Here is a 23,598-nt window from a genome sequence, read left to right on the forward strand (position 1 = left end):
TTAGAAGACATAGCATAATTTTTTATTGCTATGCAAATGACACAACTTTATCTATCCATGAAGCCAGATAAAACACACCAATTAGTTAAACTGCAGGAATGTCTTAAAGACATAAAGACCTTGATGGCCTCTAACCTTCTGCTTCTTAATTCAGGGGTCACGATACAGGCAGATCCAGAAAACCTAATCACAGAGACGAGGGTTACTCCAAAGCAAGGCTGGAAAACAACAGAATTCTACAGAGCCGGGCAATACTAACTGGAGTTACTCAATATGCATTTATTGCTTCTACTTTAGACTACAGTAATTTGTTATTATCAGGATATCCTAAAAACTCCCTGAAAAGCCTTCAGTTAATCCAAAATGCTCCAGCAAGAGTACTGACAGGGACTAGAAAGAGAGAGCATATTTCTTCTATGTTGACTTTCCTTCATTGGCACTATGTTAAATTCAGTATTGAAGTCAAAATCCTGCTTGTCACATACAAGGTCTTAAATAATTAGGCCCCATCCTATCTCTGCTACACTCTGACCATGAAACCATAGCCACTGTGCACCAGTCACACTGTTCTTTACTTTAAATCCATCACAGTACAGTAAACTAACCTGTTTATCCTGCACTAAACTCCAGAGTATTCTTATGCAGCCTTTACATAGCAGTTAGTCTACCTCATTTTGTTTTGCAGCATATTTCACAATATGAAAGAACATAATGTCACATGTACAAATGTACACTCCATCTCTGAGCGAAGTTAGCTCTGAAGCTTTAGCTAGCAACACACTCTTTGACAAACTGCACACAGTTTGTGTGTTTGCTGATGTTTGTTGAACAGATAGAAACAATTTATTTAAACAAACATGCCACTTAAAAAAAAGTCACTCCCTTTATGCTCTCTTCTCTTCAGTAGGGCGAGCTAGTTGCCAAGGTACCGCAACCGCAACTTATGGAAACTTGCAGTCATTCCAGTGTTGTGTCAGTAAATAAACAAAAAAACAAAACAAAAACAAAACACTGTCCCACTTTTAACCCCTTTGGCACATGTAATCTCTTTTTATGCATCATCCTGGTGATTAATAAACAAACAGGAATCCCTTTCCTGTGTTACTGTTTGAGCTTACATGGGTTTGATGTCTCGTCACAGTGACGAAATAATAATTCAACCCAAATGCATTTAACCAGAAGTAATGAGCCTGTTTTGAAAATGTAAGAAGTAGAAAGTACAGATATTTGGTTAAAAATGTAGGGAGTAAAAGTAAAAAGTACACAAAAAATAACTACTCAAGGAAAGTAAAGATTCTTAAAAATTGTACTTAAGTACAGTAACAAGGTATTTGTACTTTGTTACTGTCCACATCTAGATACAGAGGTGGGAAGAAAAACTGAACAGAAAAAGGGGCCAAAGCAAACAAACAAAAATATATTTTAGGTTATGGACACATCAAATTAATTAAATCAATGTAATCAGAGTTTGTTGATTACATTGAACTTTGTTCTCAGGCTTTTGGGCTCTGTGGGCTTGAAATAATGTAACAACTTGGAATTCGATTTGCATTTTCTTGATTCAGAGTTCTTAGACAGCTTAGATAGGATCAGACCCTCAAACCACTGAAGAAAATAACAAAGCAAGCAACAGAATTAGTCTGTTCAAAAGGCTGAATGATTATCACGTCAAAGGCTGGTGATTTCTCAATAGCCTTTTCACTGTCTGTATGAAAGGGGGACATTATCATGTGTAGTGAATAGGAGCATGAGGACCCAAATGCAGACACACAGATGTGGATTGTGGTAAACAAAAGGAAAAATGTTTAATTAGGCTGATGAGCAAAATACATTATGGTGAAAAGTAAAGTACCTGAGGAAATTAGAAACACTAATATAGTATATAAAACTTGAACTTATAAAGCGAACAGTCAGTCATTCCAGTTCAGTTTGTACAGTAGACATACAAGGCAAATAAGAGTAACAATATACAGTACAATGAAATAAGAAGGATAAATAAATAAAGGATAGAAAAGAAAAAAAGGGGGGGAATGTGACAGACTTCATAACAACTTTGTACTTGAAAGTTGTGACAGCTCATTCGTTAAACATTTCTGAATGAATTTCAATCAATGATAAACCTTTTTTATTGGAAGTTAATTTAAGAGAGTTTAAGTAATATTCAATTTCAATCAAAAACAAATTAAATGATGGGGTCGAGTTTTGAAATTTACATTTATGTATGTGGAATTTCCCTAATAAGATGGAGCGGCCGAAGAGTGAACTGTCAAAAGTACTGAATATGACGTCACTTATTTATGTGCGAATGTTTAATAATTAAAGTCAGTCATATATCCACAAACACAACAAGCTGAAAGTCAGTGATATATGTGTGTGTGTGTGTGTGTGTGTGTGTGTGTGTGTGTATATATATATATATATATACATATATATCATAATAATCTGACAATACTATAATATTGGCCATATTATATTTACATTACCACAGTGAGATGACTTTAGTCTCATGAACAACATTAACTAATTCTTATTTACTAACTAATCTTAAATGACTGTTCAGCACAGAAATGAAGCCCAACAATCATGTTTTACAGTCCTCTGGTCTCAGCCTCAGATACTCAACTAATCAAAGTGATGTCATGACAAAAATGAATGACCAACAAAACATTTTTCTCCTTCATTTCTGTCAAACAAAGCTGTATGTAACGTGTCTCGCAGTTAGTATCATCAGCGCGACGAAGCGTATACCGTCCCATTTCACAAGCCTCTCACTTCCGCACTTCTCGTACTTATAGTACGCACCGTACGTAGTACGCGTAGTGTGCGTACTTCAAGCGTGCAGACCCTGAATTGGGACACAGCTCAGGACTGAGACATACGAGCTGAATGTAGACAAAAAGGTAAACAAACATGGAGACAAGACTGACTGGCACTGGAGACCCAGACAGCAAGACACAGAAACAACACTAGGACATGAACGAAATCAAACAGTAACCAAGAACCAAAAATATAGATAATAAAACTCAGAGGCACTAGGAAGTACTAAACTCAAACTTAAACATAAATATCTCTTAAATCTAACAGAGACTCAAAATGCTGGGTCATAGACTCAGGACCATGACAGATATAGCCTCCAGGTCTGAAAACTGAAGCCTTCGCAGAAACAAACTCCATAGCAGCTCCACAAAGTCCAGCTGGAAAAACAAAATTGGAGAAAATGATGGCAAAATTGGAGAACTTGGTAGCGACAGTGAACAAAGTATTAAAATTGGAGCTGATGTCTCCATCTCTAAATGCGTGCAAGGCGGACTTAATAAGCAACCCATTCATTGCAAATGAGATGGACTCAGCCAATGCCTCAAACAGAGAGAAAGGAACTAGGAAGACATTAGTTTTTAGTAATGGCACTGGAAATTTCACAATTTCACATTTCATCCTCAGTCACCCATAGGAGAACTCTTGCCACTCAGCGACTCCGAGGAGCAATGACAAGCAAATGGACCCTCAACTCAGAATATGACGTATGTCACGGCGGAGTCGGTGTCACAGATGACTGAAAAAACTAAAAATGTTAAAGAACTAATAAAAGCTTTACATGGGGGGGGGGGGGGGGGGGGGGGGGGGGGGGAGGGAGGAGCTTTCCTATTTCTACTCTAGTGTGAATGCACAATTGAGTTAGATGAAGATCTGAGCAGCCGAGCAGACTTTAAAGCTGCTACTTACAGTTACACATTCAGTCATGTTCTTGTTCTCACTAACTGCACATTTCTTTGTGACCTCTGAGCTGAGCCAAGAAAATGAGAAGGAGCTCCAGGACTTAAGTTATTCGCACAAAGCAACACATTCACACACACACAGACAGACACAAGAATGCCCTTAAACAACCTACCAACCAGCAATGGAGACTTAGACACAGCCCCATATAAATGGATTTAATCATACACACAACAGCATGCACACAGGCACACACACATGTGCATGTACACAGACAGACACACACTTCTCCATTACCATACCCAACGTCATCTCCCCCTCATTCGGCTTCCTCTCTCTGACTGTGATTAATCCTCATTGTCTCTTCAAGGTTATGGGGGTGCACACATACACACACTCGTACATGCTTACAGTGGGGCAAAAAAGTATTTAGTCAGCCACCGATTGTGCAAGTTCCCCCACTTAAAATGATGACAGAGGTCAGTAATTTGCACCAGAGGTACACTTCAACTGTGAGAGACAGAATGTGAAAAAAAAATCCATGAATTCACATGGTAGGATTTGTAAAGAATTTATTCGTAAATTAGGGTGGAAAATAAGTATTTGGTCACCTCAAACAAGGAAAATCTCTGGCTCTCACAGACCTGTAACGTCATCTGTAAAAAGCTTTTCTGTCCCCCACTCGTTACCTGTATGAATGGCACCTGTTTGAACTCATCATCTGTATAAAAGACACCTGTCCACAGCCTCAAACAGTCGGACTCCAACTTCCGCCATGGCCAAGACCAAAGAGCTTTCGAAGGACACCAGGAAAAGTATTGTAGACCTGCACCAGACTGGGAAGAGTGAATCTACAATAGGCAAGCAACTTGGTGTGAAAAAATCAACTGTGGGAGCAATCATCAGAAAATGGAAGACATACAAGACCACTGATAATCTCCCTCGATCTGGGGCTCCACGCAAGATCTCATCCCGTGGGGTCAAAATGATCATGAGAACAGTGAGCAAAGATCCCAGAACCACACGGGGGGACCTGGTGAATGACCTGCAGAGAGCTGGGACCAAAGTAACAAAGGTCACCATCAGTAACACACTACAACGGCAGGGAATCAAATCCCGCAGTGCCAGACGTGTTCCGCTGCTGAAGCCAGTGCATGTCCAGGCCCGTCTGAAGTTTGCCAGAGAGCACATGGATGATACAGCAGAGGATTGGGAGAATGTCATGTGGTCAGATGAAACCAAAGTAGAACTTTTTGGTATAAACTCAACTCGTCGTGCTTGGAGGAAGAAGAATACTGAGTTGCATCCCAAGAACACCATACCTACTGTGAAGCATGGGGGTGGAAACATCATGCTGTGGGGCTGTTTTTCTGCCAGGGGGACAGGACGACTGATCCGTGTTAAGGACAGAATGAATGGGGCCATGTATCGTGAGATTTTGAGCCAAAACCTCCTTCCATCAGTGAGAACTTTGAAGATGAAACGAGGCTGGGTCTTCCAACATGACAATGATCCAAAACACACTGCCCGGGCAACAAAGGAGTGGCTCCGTAAGAAGCATTTGAAAGTCCTGGAGTGGCCTAGCCAGTCTCCAGACCTCAACCCCATAGAAAATCTGTGGCGGGAGTTGAAAGTCCGTGTTGCTCGGCGACAGCCCCAAAACATCACTGCTCTCGAGAAGATCTGCATGGAGGAATGGGCCAAAATACCAGCTACTGTGTGTGCAAACCTGGTAAAGACCTATAGTAAACGTTTGACCTCTGTTATTGCCAACAAAGGTTATGTTACAAAGTATTGAGTTGTATTTTTGTTATTGACCAAATACTTATTTTCCACCCTAATTTACGAATAAATTCTTTACAAATCCTACCATGTGGATTCATGGATTTTTTTTTCACATTCTGTCTCTCACAGTTGAAGTGTACCTCTGGTGCAAATTACTGACCTCTGTCATCATTTTAAGTGGGGGAACTTGCACAATCGGTGGCTGAGTAAATACTTTTTTGCCCCACTGTATGTGTTTCTATGACAGTTGTGGCTCCCACACCCGTCTCAAAACCAACAAAGGCAAAAGCCTGAAAGCTTTTGGTTGTGTGTAGGTGCATACATATGTGACAGGATATGAGAGACAGAGTCAGTAAGAAAATGATGGAACGATTTAAGAAATCACTTTTTTTCTCTGGATGTCAGCTTGCATATGTAATAGTTTGCTAATAAATACTGCTGATGTGTGCTGGGGCACAGCAAACAGGTCTGTTAGAAGATGACCATCTTATTCATCCCTGCATCTTCCTCTTTTTCTGTACAGGAAATGAAGGTTGAAGAGCTCAGCACTGTCAGACAGGCATTACAGGCGGACCTGGAGACGTCCATCCGGCGCATCGTTGATCTTCAGGCTGCCCTAGAGGAAGTAGAATCGAGTGATGACAGCGACACTGAAAGGTAATTTGCCCTCACTGAGGTAGCTCCTCTCAGGTTCAGTGATGATATTTGTATGTCTGAACTCAACTTTCACCAATCTGCCCTTCAATCCAGTGTTCACACTGCTGTGGAGTCCTTTACTCAAAAGAAAGACCTGTAAGAAACTCTTGGCTGTGTGTGTGGCTGTGTATATGTGTATGACCTAAAAATATCCGAGCTTGAAGTGTTCTTATTATACATATTGTTGTGATAATAAATAACAGGATAAAAAAGACATAGACTTCAACTAGCTTTGGCCTTGATTTCCATCATATCCATGCATATCACCAAAGTCAATGCACAATTAAGTCAGCTACACCTTAACCCAAATGATGAAAGTCATTACATAGATGTGTAAATTGGATATTAATTTACTAACGACCATCAGGTCACCAAGGTTAGGGTTGAGTTTTGTTTTAGCTGTTTGTGTGTGTGTGTGTGTGTGTGTGTGTGTGTGTGTGTGTGTGTGTGTGTGTGTGTGCGTGTGTGTGTGTGCGTGTGTCCATCCATTTTCTGCTGCTTATCTGGATGGTGGGGGGAAGCAGTCTAAGCAGAGAAGCCCAGACTTCCCTCACCCCAGCTACCTTCTCCTGCTCATCTATGGGGACACCAAGAAGTTCCCAAGCCAGCTATGAGATATAATCTCTCTCGTGCAAATTCTGGTTTCCCCCAGGGGCCCACTACTGGACATGCTCAGAATAACTCACCTATGAGGCGTCTATCTTAGTCAGATGCCCAAAATACCTCATCTTACTCCTTTTGATATGAAGGAGCAGCGGCTCTACTCCGAGTCCCTCTCGTATGACCAAGCTCCTCACCCTCTCTCTAAGGGACAGTCCAGCCACTCTTCGAAGGCTACTTGTGTCTGTGACTTCATTCTTTCGCTCACTGCCCAAAGGTCATGACTATAGGTGAGCGTAGGGATGTTAATTAACTCTTTAATTGACAACTTTGCTTTTATGCTCAGCTCTCTCTTCACCCCAACAGATTGGTGCATTTGCATCACTGCGGACTACTCTGCTTCCACAATAGAAGGCACAACTATGGTATTGAGGAGATCCTCCTCACTTTGTGTGTACTTTTCACTGCCTGAATATAGCCTCAGTTGAGGTAAGCAGTGTTCCACCAAAGCTGTAGACGGTGTGTGTGGAATTCCCTTCCTACTCGTGGTGACTCCTATAGCCTGAAACCTCTCTTCATCTGTGGTGTTGTCAGCTCAGCACCTCTCTTCACCCAAGTGCCCAAGACAGATGGCTGCAGATCTGATGTTACAATTATAAAATCAATCATCAACCTGCAACCTCAGATGCCTTATGTGCTTATAAACACCTTTATGCTCTAACATGATGTTTGTCATTGACAAACTGTGGTTAGTACAGAAGTACAATAACAAAACACAAGTCCCCCAGGGGAACCTTCATTTTATGCGATTTCTTTGTTGTGTCTTGTATATATGCTTCTATGACAACGAATTTTCCCTCTGAGATTACTAAAGTAGGCTAATGATTGTTGTATTTCATAGTCAGTATACATAGCCAGTCTTGTTAATGATCTGGCTGAGGGGGTTGCAATGGGGACAGAGCATCTCCTTGGTGAACCCCTCACTTGATTATGACTTGTGCATTTGGCTTGAAGTTTGCCTCTTGTGTTTTCCTTCACCTCCATTGGATTCCTAAACGAGGCTCTTAGGGTCCTGTTAATATCATACAACATTCCCGAATCCTTGTGCAAGGCATTGAGTCATAGGCTCTGATAGAGGACTCGAGCTCAAGGACCTGTCCCCTAGTTTACAAAAGCTGTGTATTAGCTGTGTATTGAAAGAGACGTGGAAGTAAAGCATGTAAGGAAAAGACAGAGTTTGAACAATTGTACAACTCTCTTAGGCAGCTTTCACTACTTTGTTTAAGATATCTTGAGGAATAGTTTTCCAGACATCTTGAAGGATATTTAAAGTGGTTGTTTGGATTTTGGCTTCCTTTTGTCCATTCTCTGTTGAGATAATCCTACGTTGCTTTAATAATGTTGAGATCTGTGTTCTGGGAAGGCCAATCCATGACTGGAAAATGGACTTCCACCTCTCCCAGTCGGTTAAGCTGCACTCAGTTCCGATGGAAGGCTTGGACCGAGAGGCAGCTCAGCATCTGCTGCCTCTAAAATGATTTGAACTCTGGCGCTGTACATCACATGTACCCGGCCGATTCGGCAATGGACCAACTGTTCATTTCTTTGCATCCCGGGATCTCGGGCAGGCCCCTGTCCAAGTCCCAGTTGTCCCACTGTGAGGTACAGGCAATCCAGCAGGTTTATGCCTCAGTAGAAGTTCCTCTCCCCTCAGGTGTGCGGGCCCACTCAACCAGTGAGGGTGGAGGGGTGCCTCCCTCTCTGCCATTTGTGCGGCAGTGACATGGTCCCCAACTGCCACCTTCATGTGGTTTTCCCGCTTGAACATGGCAGCCAGCCCCTCTTTCCCGGAGCAGGTTCTGGGTGCCCATCAGCAGTAGCCATCATTCGGGGGGGGGGGGGGGGGGTGAGCATTTAAACTGCATTTCAATTCAAGACAGAGAAGCAAAAATAATATCCCTGGCCAAAACTGGGAAGACTTCAAAATAAAGTGCTATTTTAAGTACTTTAAGTACATTTTCAGAATGGTATTGTCTTTAAATAAAAATAATAAAAAGTCTACATAAAGTGCAGTTTTTCTTGTTAGAAAAATAAGGCAGAAAGATAAAAGGTCATTTGACCAGCTTCACCTTTAAACTCTGAGTAACCTTAGCCAAAATTATTTTGTACATTAGGCTAAAACAATGTGATCATGGAACATTTTAGTGCAAAAAATAACAAACCCATTGGACTCACAATACCTCCATGCTTATTTATTGTCCATCTCTTTCAGCCAGTTACTTAGACAAACTAGCCTGTTCACATTTTCAGAGCTCAAGGCAGCTCTCTTTTTTTGTTACTATGTGACCTGCAAGTGATAACAGTCTGTCACATGGGACAGAAGTGGCAGGACTAATTTAATACTTGCGGGCCAGGACAGACAGTTGTGGGTGGGTGCCTGCTCGGCTGGACCACAACTGCAGTTTGCTCGCTGATGGTGGGTTCTGCTCTGTACAAACTCAGGGCCCCTGTTACACAGGGCTTCCTCATCTGAATCAGAATCTGAAGCCAATGAAGACAAGAGGAGGCTCTTTGTCTTTACTGGCGCCTTTGTGGTGGCATCTTTACACTGTTCCTGCAACAGGGCCTCAAGGCTGGTCCAAACCTCTTCTCGCTCTCCCCTCGCAAGACACTTTAAATTCTTAAAGCGTGGGTCAAGCACAGTAGCTGTCTTGAGCCACTGGTGGTTGAGTGTAGCTACACGTTGGGATAGGTCCTTTGTGAAGGCAGTCACCATGTAGTTTGAGTCATCATCAGAGACCTCCATGGTGTGATGCAGGTGGCAGAAAGAAGTTAAAACAATTGAATATGAGACATATGTCTCACCTCCAAGAAGCTGAGTCACAAACCTGTAGTAGACAGTTCAAGAAAGTATTTTTAAATCTACACAATAACTGTCAACTATAGAGCTTTTTGAAGAAACAGTAACAATAAGTTAAAAAATAGTTTTATTTACCTGCATGGCTCAAGGATAGTCACCAGCTTTTGGAGTTTTACCAGCTCTGATGGAGTTAAAATGACTAGCTTGTGCTTTTGTTTGTCTAAAGCAGCAAAAACAGCCTCTTGATTCTTTAGTAGATGAAAAAACATATCCAGCATTTAATTCCACCCTGTGGAAACATGTTGTATGAGTGGTTCTTTCTGTTGCCCAAGTCTTGTTTCCTCCTGGTGTAATTCCTCTGTATCAGCAGGGCTGTGTTTAAAGTGACCCACTATCTTGCAACATTTTGCTAATGCATCACTAAAACCACTATCAGCAGGGCTAACAGTGAGGGTTGTTTGCAATATTTGAGGAACACAAAGCATGTGATGGAATGGGAGGTGCTGCAGCCACCATGGTTCGTGCACTCTCTGTCCCAATTGTGGTTACCTTTTGTTGAATTCCCCATTCTTCTGCCAAAGAGAGAAACTACTCAGCGCAGTTTTTGGAATAGTTTCTGATGTTTGTCTTCTGCACAGTCAGGGCAAAAGACTGTAGATTCCATGTCCCATCAGTGACATCAAGAATATGTGCAGTGACTCCGAGATAATTAGAATTACTAACAGAATACAATCCAATCCAATATAGTTTTATTTATATAGCACATTTTAAAACCCGAAGGCACACCAAAGTGTTTCACAGTAATACGAAGAAACAACATAAGTCAATAACAGAGTACAGATCGGGCACTAGCACAGACAGAATGGAGGCACTAATAGACCGGAAGAGTTAAGTAGAATAGGTATCAAACCTCAATACAGGAGGAAGGTCAGATCGTGAATACAAAATATCTACTAAGAAGATAAAAACAGCAGTAAAATTAATAATAAAATAATACATTTAATAAAAAGTTTAAAAAGGGTATTAACTGGTCAGAAAAGCCAGGTTAAATAAGTATGCTTTCAATCTTGATTTAAAGGATTGGATAGAGTCTGTGGCACGAATAGAAGCAGGAAGGCTATTCCAAAGGTTGGGTGCAGCTGAAGCAAAGGCACGATCACCTCTGGTCTTCAGTCTAAACTTAGGTTGGGCCAGGAGTAATTGACCTGATGATCTTAGTGCATGACAAGGCGTGTACAGATTGAGGGGGAGTCCAGTGATCCCCACTAAGAGCCACAAAGTCTGTTTTTTGTAATGCATCTAATTTTGCTTGTTTTTCAGTGTCATAAAGCTGTTGAATTTTACTTGAATAGTCTGTCGCCATGGCAGTTGGAAAGTTGGATCACCTAATGCTAACTGTAGCACATTTTCTAACCCCCTATCTACTACACTGATAGTGGTCTACAGTCCAGAGCAATCCATTTTGTAAGAGAATTTGTAAGTAATTTTTTCAAGTTTGGGCTGCCGACACCTTTTGTTGGTACTCGAACTGGGACTGCTAGTGCTAACAGCTCCCACAGTTTCCGTGCTCGCTGCAACATGTTTTGCATTTAGATGGTAAGGTTGAGGTGCTTTGGTGGTATGCAAACTCCTTTTTGCACAGTTTGCACAAAATCACACTTTTATGAAGGGTTGGGTAGTCTTTTGAAATTAAATTTGCCTCCGATCAGTCCTAGCAACACGCTTTCTTCAGATTCTTCTCTTTTTGTAGGCCGCTCGGAGAAGCATTCTGACAAATTTCCCACGTGTGGGACTAATAAAGGTTATCTTATCTTATCAAACTATCACTGGTTTCACGCCTGCACAGCTTGCTTTACATGTAATCTGTGGGGCGTGGCCCGGCTAGCCGGAGTGTCTTCAAGAAGTATCCATACTTCTATGTATCATACCCCATACATATGGAATATGTAATGGAGTGGAGAGATAGTCTCTCACTCAGAGAACCAAGGTTACAATGTAACCGTACGTTACATTTGGTGAGTATATTATTGTTATTGATACTTATAATAGTCAAAAGTATTTAGTTATCCTTCAAGGCGATTGAGATATGAAAGTGTCATGGTGGGCTCATTGGCAGGCAACGGTAGGACTGAAACACAGGACTCCAAAACAGACTTTTTTTTATTTAGCTGAGAAAGCAAACTAAAAATCAAAGTACAAAGAAACACGAAAAGAAACAAAAGATAAACTAGTATTAAGAAACAGGCAACTCACTGGAAACTCACAACTAGACATACAGTAACTAGGGAACATGGAAAACACACGAGAAAAACACAGCCAAGGTGGAGAACACCAGAATAAACAGGGCAAAACTGAAGACTTAAATACACACACACAGGATAACCACGGGATGGGAAACGGGTGAGAACACAGCTGGGACTAATCAGACAGAGAGGAATCAAAACTGAATACACTGAACACAGGTCAACGGACTATCAAACTAAAACAGGAAGCAAGAGACACATACTAAGATGTGGCCTGACTGAAGACAAGGAACACAGGAGGAGCAAGACGGCGCGTGAGACACGACAGGGGAACAAATTAATAAACACGGAGACAGAACTTAACATGCACGAGAGACATGACAGACTATCCAAGGAACAAGGACACAGGGGAAGCAAAAACAGAACCATGAATAATACTAAATCAAAAAATATAAATAAAAACAAGAAAAAAAACACTGGGTCACCGACCCAAGACCATGACAAATACCACACAGGAAAGGATCACAACAATACGAACCAAAACCAGGGAGTTAACTTGAGAATATTGCTGAATGTCCAAAACATAAACTTTGGGTCTCTGACTCAAGGCCATGACAGAAGGGTTTTGTACATGACTACTAACATCCAAAATCCACAGGACACTAACTTAACTGATGGCATGCCTTAGAGCATGTTTTTACCATAGACCAATGAGAATTTTTCATTTCCTTTTGTAAGCATGTAAGCAAAAAACAGTCCTGTGATAAAGTGCGCCATGAAAGTTTGCAGTGTGCCAATCTTATGAGTCATTACTTGCTGCTCCACCCCTGCTGTAATGCTATCTTGGCTTACAGTGGAATCATCAGCTGTTTATGGAGCTGCAGTCGCATATTTCCTTTTTTATTGTGCTTGCATGTTTATAGCAGCTGAAAAGGTAAAGATCTAATTTCATTCAATTTGGCTGTAGCAGATTTCTGAGGTTTGCTTTGGTCCTGCAGTGACTCTGTGTCCAGTGTCGGCTCTGTTGGGGGAGAAGGCATTCACACATGGTCAGGAGTGTCTAGAGGAGGCTCCCGCGGTGGAAGCTCACTTCACAGCAGCCAGGGGGGCCGTCAGTCTGTTGCTGACACCATCAGCACCTACAGCTTACAGTAAGTCTGCTAACACAAGGTACTTCAAGCTGCAATGATAAATCACTTAGCTTGATTTTGATGAGCTAACTAGCTACGATAAGTGTTTCAAGTACTGTGTGACACTACTATTAACTACTGTCTTGATGCATGCTCCATCATTCAAGTAAGTAAATCCCAAAAAGTTAAAGTCACTTGGATGAATGAGGAAATGTTTCTCCCACTGAAGAGTGCTGGTGGTTGTCTGGAGCCTATCCCAGCTGTCTTAAGGCGAGAGGCAGGGTACACCCTGGACATAGACAACCATTCGCACTCTCATTCACACCTATGAGCAATTTAGGGTTTCCAATTAACCTATCCCCACTAACTGCACGTCTTATGAAGTAACATTTCAATCAAATATATTGTTTCTTACAGTTTTGGTCAATTACAAAAAGTACCTTTGAAATCTCCTGATTTGTGCTCTACCACAGAAAATATTTGAATTCTTCAGAATCACAAAGATGATGTGTGGACATTCAGCTTAATGCTTTCATGTTGTGCTCAGAGTTTTTCAAAAAGCAAAAATGTTGAATGGATCAAATTGATTTGATATAATGCTCAGCCCTGTTTAGGCTGTTTAGTTGGACAGAGAATGTTTTTGATAATAAACACCCAATAGATGAAATGAGACAATATTTAGTTCTAGCCCTAGATGTCTGTGTATGTTAGCCAAACATATGGGCTGGTTTGTGGTTTAAACTGCTTCTTTTATCACTCTCTAGTTCTTGTGTGAATCCTGATGATGAGGGCTCTGAGGCTGGAGGCGTTGCTAGCAGATCTCTTGGTCGAGCCCCATCCTCCACAGCTCTGTCTGAATTGTTGGAAGGACTTCGTAAACGCAGAGCTGGCGGTGATGCAGGAGATGAAACTGGCAGTACTGTCTCTTTGGCAATTTATCAAACAACCGGCGCATCGACTCTCAGACGGAGAGCCTCGGCCCTCTCTCTCAGTCCAGAAGATGTCCAGGAGCCCAGACCTGGTCCCAGCATCCTGAAACCATCCTCCCCACTCCTGCCACGTTCTACCAAAACTCTCTCTGCAGCTGGAGGCAAAGTCTCTCGCTTTAACTCAGGTGATTCTCTCTCATCGCTTCCCTCATTGCCGCACCTCTCCTCACTTGCTGCTCGTCATCATGCTCCTTCCGTCTCCATCCCAGAGGAAGAGAAGTCGCTGCACTCTGTCACAACTCCCATCCAGCGCTCCCCTCTGGCAGCACGGCAGTGCATGGTGGGGAGCCTCATTCCAGAGGACGTAGGTGAAGGATCCCTAGGTTCAGAACCCATGGTCTTCCAAAATCGGCGTCTGCCTTTGGACCGTGACGACACGGCCTCAGACATCTTGCCTGCAATCAGGAGAGCTCAGTCAACCAGCAGCCTGGCCAGCTCAGTCAGAGGAGGTAGGAGAGCACTAAGCGTCCACTTTGGAGAGCTGCCTCCCTCGAGCCACAGCAGGAAAAGCTCTGAATCGGAGTCCTCTAGCTCAGGTGGATCAGGACGAAGCTCCCAGGGTGGTGGGCCAAGACGCAGGTTTGAGAGGCCGCAGGGTGAGAGATTGGAAGCAGAGGGCAGCGAGGGGGGAGACGTGGCTTCACTCATGAAGAAATACCTGAAAAAGGAGACTGACTGAAGCAGATGTGCGGCAGTCTCAGGTGTGTAGATGGACAGCTACATGTAGGAACTGGGGGAACATTTGAAATAGTAAACAGTAGTTGCATCACATTGTTTTGATATCAGAGCCATTTTTTTCCACATGCATGTTAGTCAAATCCATCGTAGAAACCTTTTTAAAGCGGTTCTGTTATGCTTATTTGAAATGTCATTTTATTTTCTTATATTTTATTTTCTGAAAGTAGTTTTTTGTGATTCACAGTTCAAAATAATCCTGTTTTTAGTCTCATACTTGGACTTGGTGCAACCCTTCAGTTAAGGAGCTGAGTTAGTTTTTCTTACAGACAGCCGACTGTAAACACCTTACAACCAAAAGATTTGAACAGCAAGCAGGTGGAGCTTCTGAGCAATGCATATGTAACAAAACCTTACTTTTTAACAACACAGACTGTAAATACAAGATGGACTTGGTCAAAGCAAAGCCTTCTTAACAGTGGTTGGTGCTCATGATCTTGATTTATGGAGCCACAAGTTGCCAAATTTGTATAATAGTGAATGCTGCGTGCATAAACTGTATTGCTACATGCACAAACACAGACAACTTCTAACTTCTTCAACTTCTGCTAATTAAGAAAATGCTACAATGTTTACCAGCAAACCTCAAGACCAATTTTCTTCAAGGAAGGTTTTTAACGAAACAGCAGGTCACATTTTTTATTGAAAATGCACCACTGAGCAATAATAGCGTAACTAGCAGTACATTTTGTCCTGTGTTGTATGTATCAATGTTAGTAAATCCGTTTGTGTGTTTTATTTAAATAGTCTACTGCTATATTTTGTATGTTTTGAGAGGAACTCCCAGAAATAGATCTAAAGCAGGGTCAGTTACAAACACCTCTTTCACAAAATCTTGTCACTGTGCTATCTTTGTAAATACTGTCAATACTTCTTTTAGACCCGTTTGTGGTGCCGCAGTTGGTTAGTAAATCTAGCCCTAAAATGGTAAATGTGGCAACCATTACACCTGCTGACAGCTGCTAAATACCTTTTTAGTAGGTGTCAGTGTGCAACTGTGTCAGGGGCCAAGATGACAAACATAAGGGATTGCATTTATATAGCGCTTTTCGGGGCCCTCAAAGCGCTTTACATTTCATTTCATTTTTTTCATTTATTTATTTATTTCACACTTGGTACAACAGTTCAAACAAACCAACCACACTTTCTATCAATAAAGCACTACAACCATGTGTGAAAAGGAGCAGGAAGAAGAAAATACTCTTATTAAACCCTGCCCCCTATCTACAATCCAACTTATATTACAAGTGGGCACCAAAAATCAGGGAACAAACTAAGATTAACATTTATCTCCAGTCCTAACTCAAACCAAACAACAAATTTACAATCAGAATATACCACTCCACATAGTAACAAGGAGAAAAATAAAATTAAAATAAATAAAACAAAAAATTATAATGGATCCTTTTTCAATGAACTCCAATTTCATTCACATTCTTCATATTGAGTTATCGTTTTAAGCATGTAACACTTTTTAAAACAATGTAAATTTATACAATTCTTTAAATTATAATGAAGAGAGTTCCACAGTCGTATACCCCTAACCGTTGGACTCATTAATCTTTGTGTAGTCCTAGCTAACTGATGCTTAAAATAAAATTTCCTTCTGCTATCTTCTCCCCCTGAACACAATAAAAATACTCTTTGTAACTTAAAGGGCAAAATATTATTTTTAGCCTTAAACATAATTAATAGTGTCCGTAATTTCACTAAATCTCCTAATTTTAATAATTTCGATTTTTAAATAATTTATTTGTATGTTCTCTATAATTAACATTATGAATCATTCGTATCACTTTCTTCTGTAATAAGTTTAGAGGTTTTATAGTATTCTCATATGTATTCCCCCAGACTTCAATACAGTAACTAAAATATGAGAAAAACAATGAAAAATATAAAATGCGCATTGTTTTATAGTCTAATAAATCTCTTACATTTCCCAGAATATAAATGTTTTTAACCATCTTCTTTCTAATATACTCAATATGCGATTTCCACGTCAAATTTTCATGTACTATTACACCCAAAAAGCGAAAATCAGTAACTCTTTCAATCAATTCTCCATCAATGGACATAATAACTTCTTCCGCCGAATATCATGAATTTTGTTTTTGTCAGATTCAAAGATAATTTATTTACATCAAACCATATTTTTAATCTTAACATCTCAGAAATCATAATTTCAACCAAATCTTTCAAATTCTCTCCAGAGCAATAAAAATTTGTGTCATCTGCAAATAAAATAAAATTTAACCTTTTTGATACGTCACAGATATCATTAATGTATAAATTAAAAAGTTTAGGTCCCAAAATAGAACCTTGAGGAACGCCACATACAATCTTCAATCTTTCAGAGGTGTTACCGAGATAATGTACATATTGCGACCTATTTTCTAAATAACTCCTTAACCAATTCAATGCCACTCCTCTCACACCATAATTATACACTTTAGAAATCAAAATAGAATGTTGTAATGTATCAAAAGCTTTTTTTAAATCAACAAATACCCCCACTTTATATTTATTATTATTGGTTGCAGATGAATCGTCAATGAAAGTCAACAATGCTAATGCCGTTGATCTATTTTTACGAAATCCAAATTGATTTTCATTTATTAGTTGATATTTTTCAATAAAACTATCAAGTCTTTGCGCAAAAAGTTTTTCAAGCACTTTTGAAAACTGAAAAAAGAGACACTGGCCTATAATTGTTAAAACTATGCTTATCTCCTGATTTATATAAGGGTATCACTTTTGCCACTTTCATTCGATCAGGAAATACTCCTGATTGTAACGAAAGATTAAAAATATAGCAAAGAGGAATACTTATACAATCTAAAGTCTTTTTAATTACAACCATGTCTATACCATCACAGTCAGTAGATTTTTTTTAGTTTTACAATTTTCTACAATTGCTACTATTTCTTTTATGGAAGTATCAGCCAAGAATATAGAATTAAACACTCTACTTTCTCCTTTCCAGGCTTCCTCATATTCTGGATCGTCATTTTTTCTAATTAAATTTGCTAAAGTGGGTCCAACATTTACAAAAAAAGAATTGAATTGTGGGGATAGGTTAATTGGATAATCCAAATTGTCACTAGGTGTGAATGTGCGAATGAATGTGAGTGCAAATGGTTGTCTGTCCCTGTGTGTTGGCCCTGCGACAGACTGGCGACCTGTCCAGGGTGTACCCCGCCTCTCGCCCTATGACAGCTGGGATAGGCTCCAGCGCCCCCCGCGACCCTGAAAAGGATAAGTGGAAGCGAATGGATGGATGGATGGAATTGAATTAGTTTACTATTTCAGTCTCGTCTTCGACAACTTGATTATTCTTAATGAAATAATTAGGTCGATCTAAGGCTGTGTTCTTGTTACCCAATACTTCTTTAAAAATATTCCAAATGCCCTTAATATTATTCTTGTTTTCCTGAAAAAGTTTATTATAGTAGTCTTTCTTAGCTTTCCTCAATATTAATACCAACTTATTTTTATAAACTTTATATTTAATTTCCGCATTCTTAGTTCTCTGTGTTATATAATCCCTATATAAATTATTTTTCTTTTTACATGCATTTGCAAGACCCTTAGTTATCCAAGGTTTCAAATTCTTATTCTTTTTCTTATACTTAAATGATACCAATGGACAATGTTTATCATACAAGGCCAAGTAAGTATTTAAAAAAGCTCCATATGCAACGTTGACCTCATTAACATAAACTTCCTTCCAGTCCACTTCCATGAGATCTTGTCTAAACTTGTTGATTGCCTCGTTATTTCTTAACCTTCTATGACTCACGAAACCAACTTCTTCCTTTCTTTTCATATTTAAATCAAAAGTAAAAAAGACTGGTAGATGATCACTTATATCATTTATGATGAGGCCACTCATAATATTACTCTCCAAGCTATTAATGAAAATATGATCAATTAGTGTTTCTGATTTATCTGTTATTCTACTCGGCTTTATAATTAAAGGATAAAATCCTTTACCAAGTAATAATTCAAAAAAATCTAACGCAGCCTTATCATTTGCCTCTTTACAAAGATCAATATTCTAATCACCACACAAACATAGTCTTATTTCCCTTAGCTTTACTCAATTAGTCTTCTACTGCCTCTGTAAATAACTCAATCTGTGACCCCGGTTTCCTATATATACACGTTACAATTATATTACTACTTCTTTCTATATCCAATTCCACTGTCACAGATTCCATTAAATCGTCTATAGCCACAGACACACATTCAACTTTTTTACATTTCAAATCACAATTAAGAAAAAGTGCCATTCTTCCTGCCTTTTTCTTAATTCTATTTACAAAGTATAAATCGTACCCTTCGATACAGAAATGACAACCCCTCTTCTCATCTAACCATGTTTCAGACAGAGCAACCTGCCTCTCAGACTATACAGGAAATCTTTAATCGAAGCAAAACTTCTATAAAGACTTCTGCAATTAATATGAGTTAAAGAAAATGTATTAACTATTTCAACCGTATCCTTGAATTGCTCCTCTGTATAATAGTCACATGTGACATTAATTGTATTAAGCACATTCCTTTCAGGGTCAATACCTACTTAAAAATCATATGATTTATGATCTGAGTCGTCAAGCATTATGCATAATTATTCTAAAACTATCTATTTGTAACCGGACTTACGACTTATCATTAAGAATGACCGAACTCCACTAGCCAGTAGCAGAAGATCTAGGATCGGCAGGAGCCCAAGGTATAAACACCAATAAGGAGAGACCACATCACAATAGACTGTTCACAAATTTGTTATATTTGACACACAGCAGCTGCAACAATGTAATGAAAGCAATAAAATAAAATACAAAATATTTCCCCCAAAATAACAAACTAAATAAAAGTGCGCGCATACAGCTTTCTCTGAGTCAATTGTATGAGTGGATAATGTCTGGTCACTGATGGATCGTTGGGGCCCGTTCAGTTTGTTTAATGTTTGTCCTACCACACTCCGATGAAGGAAGAAAGTTTGTAGTCCTGCAGGTATCTGAAGCTTCAATGGGAACGAAACTTTGGCTTCAATAAAACCTTGGCAAATCCTATTCAATTTCGGGTTGGCTCGCCATCCAGTTAACTGGAACTGTGGAATCACTGCTCCTCGACGGGGCTTGCTTCAGACTGGGTCCATCTGTCGAGTCATCCTTTTACCAGATAACAAAAAAACCTGACCGTTGACAGGGTGAAACTCTGAACAACCAAAATCAACTGCAGCAGACTTGCTTTTAACTCCTAGCGATTCGACTTCGGGAACATTAGTTTCTCTGGCACATGGCATTGTATGAACAGGAACAAAATGGCAACACAGGAAATCATGTGATCAAGGTCAACAGCAAGGGTCACTGGGAGCTCATTGCTGATTGGCCAAGTTAAATGACAACAGATAATCTTATTTGTCCACATCTTCCTTTAAACATAAAAGAAAAAAGAAATGACTAAATTGTTTACATTATACACGAAAAAAAACTACTTTCCACTGCTCTTTTTTTCTAGCTGGGCTACATATTACCCTCAAAAAAAAAGAAAAAAAAGAAAGGGATCCTTAGCAATCGCACATTCATTTATCGACAAATTTTAAAGTCCGTTGATCTCTGTGTACAATTTACAATTTCCTTTTGTCCTTTTCCACCCGAAGTAGCATCTGTTCTTGTAAAGGATGAACTAATTGTTTTTAGGCTCATAGCCATGATTGGTCGTAGCCATTTGCCTATCTTGATAATGTCATCTCGTATAAATGTCCAATTCCTCAAGATCCTTAATCGTTATAACCTTGGCTTCTTCTGGCATTCCATTCAGTTTGATCATCACCTTACAGTTCCTGGTCCAGGTTGCTTGAATCTTTTGCTCCTTCCGTAAAATGCGAGCTTGTCTAGCAATATCTGCATTTCTTTTTGTAAGATGTTCATTCAAATATACTCCGCTTCCTCTCAAAAGGCTGGACCGCCTCAGCAAATCAACTTTGTGTTTACGGTTTACAAATCTCACTACAATTGCTGGAGGAGCATTAGTGTGCCTTATAGGAAGGGTATAGCATGCAGATATATTATTACTATGCAGGGGAAGTTTTTTATTCGAAAAGAATTCCACAACCTGCCGTTCCAACGACTGTAGCTCCTCCATCGGGGGCTCGTCTTCTCCTCTTTTTACGCCGGTCCCAGACTCGGTGACTCTCGCATAACTCCTGTGTTTAGTTTCCAGACCCGTAATAATCACTTCCTCAAGTCGAGCCTGCTGTTCTAGATCGTCCACCTTCCTTTCCAAAAACTGGATTGTCTTGTCTTTCTCCTTAATCAGGTTTTTTAGTTCTTTGATTTGGTCCATCATCGACATTAATATTCCTTGTTGCTTATTTACTTTTTCAATTTCCGACGTCAGCGAGTTAAGTGAATGTTTAATCTCCTCCAGATCTTCTTCAACTTTCTTCATCTTTGCCATTTCGTCTCTTATAAATGTCAACCTTAGTTTATTTATTTGCCCAAACAAGGTCTATAATTGAAATTGTTTGGAGTTTTAACACCAAACATCACCGCACCACCGCGAGGACGCCAATCCTGCTGTGATCACGCCCGCCATCTTGTGATCATGTCAAATGACACATGACATTTCTTTTTGCAGATCCAACATTAAGATGCCTCTAGCATTTCTATGCACTTGCACGTAATTGCTGCCTTGAGAAACATGCAGGTTTTTATGAGTTTTCATAGAAGTGCCCAAGAATAAAATATGCTCTTAACTTCCAAGGTCATTATCAGGGAACGGGGCCTCCATTATTTCAGATGTGATTTCATACTGGCACCACAGAGGAAAACCTACTAGACATTGTCATTAATTTCATCTTATTGCTCTGAAAATTGTAAAACAGTAACATCATTTTCTTTCAAATGAGAGCTCCCTGTGGGGAGTGGGCGTAGCATGACTCATAAATATCTGAGCTTATAGTATTTTTAGTCCCATTTCAACTTCAGAGGTGGTTGATAACTACAGGCCCAGATAGTGTATGTGTTACATGTTACTCTTTGTTTCACATCATCTTTGCTATTCTGACCATCTTGTCTTTGATTTTTTTTCTATTGTCCTGTCATCCATCCACATCCACATCCAGCAGAGACCTTTGGAGATGGCGAGTGTTCCTCCCACGGCAACACAGAAGCTTTTTGACTCTTCATATGGAAATTCACAAGTCACCAAAAATACATTTGTTCGATTTTTGATCACTCAGTCTGTATTTAAAGTAAGCAGTTTATATATGAATAAAGACAATGAAATGAACAGTTTGCTTTGTAACTTTACTCTTTGTGAGTCATTTCTCCAAGAGATTCCTTTTTTTAAATTATTAAATTATATTGTTTTGGTCTTGTGTTGAAAAATTCTATCACAGATGTGGATGTGGTGCTTTGAAAATCTTTCAAAAAAAAGGAGAGTTTGGTGCTGCACAACAAGTTGCAGTGGAATTGTAATTTCACTGTGGTGTGGTCCAGAACCACTGAAACCAAAACAAGTGCTGTATCGGGAAGACAATTGACCTTCTGACACACGCTACCTTTTAAGTCCATGCTTGGTATTAACCCTGTGCTCTGCTTAGAATTTTTTCTTCGCTCAGTGTAAAGCAATGCAGCATGTTTCCTGTCACTCCACTCTTAGATTGCAAAGTGTTTTCTTCCTGTTTTTACTTTCTTGCTCCCACCTCAGACACATATAACCAGTATGATGCTGTGTGTAGTGGTAGCTTTTCGTTTACTTGGATTTGATGCTGTGTGAATACCATAGACCCTATATAAAAATTGCGATAACCCCCTTGACAATCCCCATTGCTTTCTTGGGTGGAGTGTTATCGATTAATTCTTGCAAGGATAAAGTTTTGTATTTTTTCATCAAAACAGATGAGTTATAAAAAATGCATTTGTTCAGAGACGCACCGTGTTGGCTCTGAATTTTCATGATGACTCACACTATTTTATTCAAGTTTTTCTTTATTGAAACATTGAATAGTTATTTTACTAATAACCATAGATCTAACCACCTGCCATTGTTCTTGCTAGTCTTTTTGCAAACACTATTAAGCTTTGTAAATAAATATAGAAACTTATTAGACTAAAGGCTTAAAGGAAATTGTGCAAGAAATACTTGAGGTGCCACAACAGACAGGCATTGATGTGCGATGTGTCCCTGTGATTTCCAGGTCCAGGGCAGGAAAAAAGAGTGATGGCATAATTAAACGTAATCTGCTGCTCAGCTGCTAAACTTAAACGGCATCGTTATTGACAGTTGAAACTCCCAAACTTAACACCTTGGCATGATCTGAAAACTCAGAAACATGGTAACTTGGACATACAGTGGGGCAAAAAAGTATTTAGTCAGCCACCGATTGTGCAAGTTCCCCCACTTAAAATGATGACAGAGGTCAGTAATTTGCACCAGAGGTACACTTCAACTGTGAGAGACAGAATGTGAAAAAAAAATCCATGAATTCACATGGTAGGATTTGTAAAGAATTTATCCGTAAATTAGGGTGGAAAATAAGTATTTGGTCACCTCAAACAAGGAAAATCTCTGGCTCTCACAGACCTGTAACGTCTTCTGTAAGAAGCTTTTCTGTCCCCCACTCGTTACCTGTATGAATGGCACCTGTTTGAACTCATCATCTGTATAAAAGACACCTGTCCACAGCCTCAAACAGTCAGACTCCAAACTCCGCCATGGCCAAGACCAAAGAGCTTTCGAAGGACACCAGGAAAAGTATTGTAGACCTGCACCAGACTGGGAAGAGTGAATCTACAATAGGCAAGCAGCTTGGTGTGAAAAAATCAACTGTG

General features: G+C 39.8%; 1 protein-coding gene across 5 annotated transcripts in view; it reads left to right on the forward strand.

Annotated features, from left to right (window-relative positions):
- myo18b (myosin XVIIIB) overlaps positions 1-22,054 on the forward strand; it is a 72,510-nt gene extending 50,456 nt beyond the window's left edge. For 2 of the 5 annotated variants that reach the window (XM_076886837.1, XM_023154178.3), the window contains 5 exons: positions 6,023-6,156; positions 6,250-6,291; positions 12,897-13,049; positions 13,793-14,718; positions 21,888-22,054. In XM_076886837.1, the coding sequence (XP_076742952.1) occupies positions 6,023-6,156; positions 6,250-6,291; positions 12,897-13,049; positions 13,793-14,696 (1,233 nt within the window). In that variant the 3' untranslated portion in view covers positions 14,697-14,718; positions 21,888-22,054. The remainder of the gene's footprint in view (positions 1-6,022; positions 6,157-6,249; positions 6,292-12,896; positions 13,050-13,792; positions 14,719-21,887) is intronic. The other 3 variants (XM_076886840.1, XM_076886838.1, XM_076886839.1) reach the window with 3 other exon arrangements.
- Positions 22,055-23,598: the final 1,544 nt, after the last annotated feature.

The sequence above is a fragment of the Maylandia zebra genome, linkage group LG7 (assembly GCF_041146795.1).
Source record: "Maylandia zebra isolate NMK-2024a linkage group LG7, Mzebra_GT3a, whole genome shotgun sequence".
NCBI classification, from domain to species: Eukaryota; Metazoa; Chordata; class Actinopteri; order Cichliformes; family Cichlidae; genus Maylandia; species Maylandia zebra.